General features: G+C 26.3%; 1 protein-coding gene across 1 annotated transcript; it reads right to left on the reverse strand.

Moving 5' to 3' along the window:
• Positions 1–3,703: 3,703 nt before the first annotated feature.
• LOC133820906 (uncharacterized) lies at positions 3,704–4,988 on the reverse strand. The gene is made up of 2 exons (XM_062253471.1): positions 4,327–4,988; positions 3,704–3,989 (listed from the first exon to the last, which is right to left on the reverse strand). The coding sequence occupies exons 1-2, from the start codon at positions 4,740–4,742 to the stop codon at positions 3,911–3,913; spliced, it is 495 nt and encodes a 164-aa protein (XP_062109455.1). The 5' UTR covers positions 4,743–4,988; the 3' UTR covers positions 3,704–3,910.
• Between the last annotated feature and the right edge of the window lie 221 nt (positions 4,989–5,209).

Here is a 5,209-nt window from a genome sequence, read left to right on the forward strand (position 1 = left end):
CCATAAAAATGTAATGTTTTAGCGAAATTAAGTGCATTATGTAAATTTTCCATTTTTTTAATGGACCGCTATATATTGGTTAAAAAAATAAATAGTAATTAAGATGTTTAAAACATAAAATTTAGTCATTTTTGACAAATTTTATATTTTATTAGTACAATTTTAAGAGAATCGTTACATAATGAGAATTTTTCATAAATATGAATTTTGTGTTATTATTGTGTAAAAATATGAGAATTATACTTTTTCTAATTTGTATGAGAAAATTTATTAAAGAAAAAAATAAAGTATGAGAAACACAATGTTAACTAACTAAATATGAGAAACTTGATTAAGAGTAAAATTATAGTATAAACTAACTTTTATAAAAAAAATTATAGAAAACTAAACCCGTAAAATTGAAAATTCTTAAAAAAATCAATAGAATAACTTTTTTTGAAAAAAAAACTATATTTTTGTAAACTTTATAAAAAAAAAACTCATATAAAATGTAATTTCCTCCAATATAGTTGTCTGGAGAAAAATTAGCCCAAAAAGAGATTTTGGGTCTGATTCCCTTGCAAGAACTCCCTAAGGCCCATGGAACACCTAATTAATTAAGAGAAAAGTTGGGAATTACTCATTTTTAGGAGTAGTTAACTAAAATTAGACACTAAATATATTTAGTTGAACTTTACCCATTATTATCATGAGATTTCCAAATTACCCTTATTTGAGCACATGATTCTAAGTGTTGTTGTGATGTGTATTATATGTGTCATATTATAGTTAAATTGGAAATACATTCTAATTGTAGTGTGTTTAAGGAGAAAAAAAAAATCATGTAATTGAAGGGGTATAATGGGTACATCAATTGAAAATTTGGGTACTAAAATAAAAGTTAAAAATAGTGGGTAAAAATTAAAGTGGATCATTTAAAATGGGTACATGATCTAAATTCCACAATTAATTAATGAGCAAAATATTACATAGGGATAAGTTGAAAATTAGCCAATTTAATGAGTTCTTAACTAAAATTACCTCCTAAACATTTTTACTTTAGTTCTACCCATTTTTATCACAGACAATTCCAAAAATACCCTTAGCCACATGGTACTCTTCTAAAAACAGTATCCACCAATTATAAGAGTATAATAGGTATATTGATTGAAATAGTAGGTAGTATTATACTAAAACTTAAAAATTATAGATAAAAAAAAAAGAGCTTACCCAAAAGTGGCTACAAAATCTAATTTCTACTACATATATATATACTAGGTAAAAGTAACGTGCAAATGCACGCTTGCATAGTTTTAAAGTTGTAAACATTGTATATAATTTTAATAAAATCTGGTTCACTATCTTTTTGAAAAAATATATATTTTTATAATCAAATGTATTGTAGTTCTATATTATATATAAATATTTATATTAATAATTTTTACATATATGACATCTAAACATAACGTTGACATAAATATATATTTATATGATTACATAACATATATATAAAATAGAATAATATTTAAAAATAAATTGATAATAGAAATAAAATAAGAATAGAAAAAGTCATAGACAATAGTATATATGCATTAACTATTTTTAGATTCTAATATATCTCGCAATGTCCTTTAGTGAATTTGATGGAAAAAAAAAGCTTCAATCATTTTTATTATTTTTAAATAAATATGATTTAATTATTTAAATTATCATAAAATATCTTAAAAATATATTATTTTAATTAATTTATTTATTTATTTATTTTTGTTTAAGTTTATGTTTGTTCTAGTTTTTTAATTTGGCAGTGATAACAAATGATTATATATTATATGTTTAATATAATATTAAATTTGATTAAATTTTATTTAAGTTATAAAATATATGGTTTTATTATTTTTAAATAATTATCATTATAAAATATCTCAAAAATATCTTATTTTAATTTGTTTTATTTACTTAAGTTTAAGTCATGTTTACAATCTACTGTTAAATATAAGAATATTCCGTTAAAGTTAACTGGAAAAAATTAAAAAACCGTTAAAACTAAGAATTTCTGTTATCTACACACTTTTTATATAGAATAGAGATATTATATACCTAAACTAGGGATTATAACAAAAACTTTTCAATTTTCATCCGATTGGCCTTTTAGTTGTTTTTCTGACATCCTATTTTTTTTAAATCAAAATCTTCGAAAATCTTATTTATAAAAAATTAAGGACAGTAAAAAGTATTAAAAAATCTTAACTTTTTAAAAATTTATCGTAAACAATTCATAAAATTGTAATTTGCATGACAAAAAAAAATAAAATCAGAGCAACATATTCATGAGAAGCTAAAAACTTACTGCAACTTGGTTGAAATTCTAAAGTTGAAAAATAAAGTCAAGTTCAAATTTTTACATATTTAGATGGAAGATAATATTAAATGCATTCAACGAAGATAGGCATGTGAATTTTCTATAGTCAACACATGCACAAAGTACCAATATTCAACTTAATTTTACGAACACAAACATCTACATCACAATTTAATAATGTGTTGGATCCAATAAATGCTCAATAAGTAGTATATCTACATCTTAATTTGGTCGGAAATAAAAAATTTCATACTAATTATTAGCTAAGTTTTTGTTTGCTACACTATTTTATCTATATATTATATGTGATAACCCCCTCTCCTATTAATTTCTATAAAAAATAAAAATTAAACCCTCTGAAAACAGGGTTAAGTAGTATTATACTGATACGAAAAAATAAATTATTTATATTTGAATTTTGTGTTCGATATAATAAATTATCCAAAAAAAATTAATAACTTTGGTAAGATTTGTTATAATTACTATGAATACTATTATATAAATAAAAAGTAAAAACAAAATTATAACTTATCTACATGTCAAAACAAAAAAAACAAAGTATCGTGCCAAGACCATATATTGCATCTCCCATGACCTTAATTGATCAAGAATATAGTTAAATATTAAAGAAAGAACAAAAGAAGAAGAAATAAAAGGGAACCATAACTTTATGTCAACTAATACTTTAAAACTTTACACTTAATTTGAGTTTTACAAGCTTTTAAACTTCATTAATTACCAAAACCAAACAAACTTAACAATATTATCAACACTTCAATAGCTCCCTCATTCCTTCGCGAATAGATTTATAGGAATTTTCTTAGGTAAAGACATCATTTTGCCCTTAACATTGGAACATTTTCTATTTTTGGTATTTTGAGATATTATAACATTTTTTTGCATGATAGCGTACATTATAGTTATAACATACATCCTGTTAATTTTAAAAAAAATTCGAATAATTTACGGTGCTGTTCAAATAGTCAGTTGCACACGTACTTAATTTTTTTATACGCGTGTAAAACATATTATTTGAATTTTTGACACAATAAATTATTTGAAATTTACAAAAAATTTAATAGGATGACTATTATAATTATTATATACGATATCATACACTCTAGGTTTATATAAATATGTATATATTGGGTTTATACTTTTTCGGACTCTGTGTTTTGACAAATTACATTTTGGACCCTATATTTTGTAAAATTGTTAAAATATAACCCTAAATTCAATTTTGATGAAGAAAAAATTGAATATAACAACACAGTTTTTAAGCAGAATAATTTTATTTTTGTTTTGAATTGTTTTTTTTTTATCAAGAAGAAAAAAGCTTCATTAATCACAAGAAAACTTTACAAACAACACCAGCACAAAGAACACTATTCTTGTTCCTTTTCACATTCAGAATTCTAAATTGCACCACTTTTTTTACATTCTCAACAATGTTTCCAGCCAACAACGAGCTACCTTCATGTAAGCACCTGTTCCTGTAGAACCAAATGCCATAAACAGTGGCAGTAGCTATTGCCACTACAATGCCATCAACCAAACCCTGTTGTTTAAGGTTCATCCAATAAATCCAGTTGGTGAATTTAGTTGGCCAGGCTTTGAACCCAATCCAACTATAAATCCTGGCAGTAACGAGCTGAGACAGAGGACAATCAAAAAATAAATGATCATGAGATTCCTGCACTATCTCACAAACATGACACAGCAAAGAGGGAATGTTCATATTGATTCCAGTTGGTGAATTTGTTTTGAATTATTAGTTTGGTAAATTATTTATAATTTTAGTTGAGAAAACATTTTTCTGGATTTAGTGTTCTATTTTAACCATTTTACAAAACAACAAAGTCAAAAAAATAATTAGTAAAAACCCTTATATATATATATATATTTTATAAACACAAATACTCTCACGTAGACGTGGACTATATAGCTTAATAAATTAATAGGTAACCATTTCTCGAGATGCTGCCAACCTTTTGTAAATCTCCAGCAACAATCTACCGTCGACTAAATCCCGATCACCACCGCAACTAGAAACCATCGCAACCTGCTTCGTTTTCGCCACCTTCTTCCCGGAAAAAGCTCCGGCTCCGGTCGACTTATCAGCCACATTTCCGGCCAACCGGATCATAAAGTCCACGTAAGTCTCATGAAACTTGGCCAAAAGCTTCGCCGGAGAAAGAACTCTCCTCAGGCCGACCATCGTCATCAGCTTAGGCTTACAACTTCTCATCTTCCACTGCCGCCGCCGGCTTCCGCCGCCGTCGCCGAGCCTGGTGATGAGAAGCTTTCTCTTGGTGTGGTTTGAGCCGCCATGAAGCCTCTGGTACTTCCTCTTCCTCCAATACTTCTTCAAATTCTCGTAGTATGTTGCTGGAGCAATCTCCATGCCCTAATGATAATAATAATAATATTTTTGTTGGTTTTTTTTTTTCTTTAGAGATTGAGAATGAAATGGTTTTGTGTTTTGAGTTTTGGGATGAGTGTGTGAAAGGGTTTATATAGATTTCAAAGATGAGTAGCTTTGATTCAAAGTGTCTCTATAGTCACATAATTATGGAATTGAATATGGGAATAGGAAATTGTAAGCCATGTAATATAGCTGGATAATATTATTATATATGTGTGGATGTATTAAAAAAAAATTGGGTTGACTAGGCCTAAGAGATTAATTAAATAAGAGCTTGTATATAATAATTAATTTATTTTTGGAATACTATATTTATTATAAGAATTTTATAGTTAATATAGTGAGTTTTTTGTGTGTGTATTTTTTATGTTTAAATTGATTGATGGATCCTAGGCTAATTAAGGTCTAATAATTAATGCCCCAACTTTGACTATGAATGCTGTATT

The sequence above is a fragment of the Humulus lupulus genome, chromosome 3 (genome assembly GCF_963169125.1).
Source record: "Humulus lupulus chromosome 3, drHumLupu1.1, whole genome shotgun sequence".
Lineage (NCBI taxonomy): Eukaryota > Viridiplantae > Streptophyta > Magnoliopsida > Rosales > Cannabaceae > Humulus > Humulus lupulus.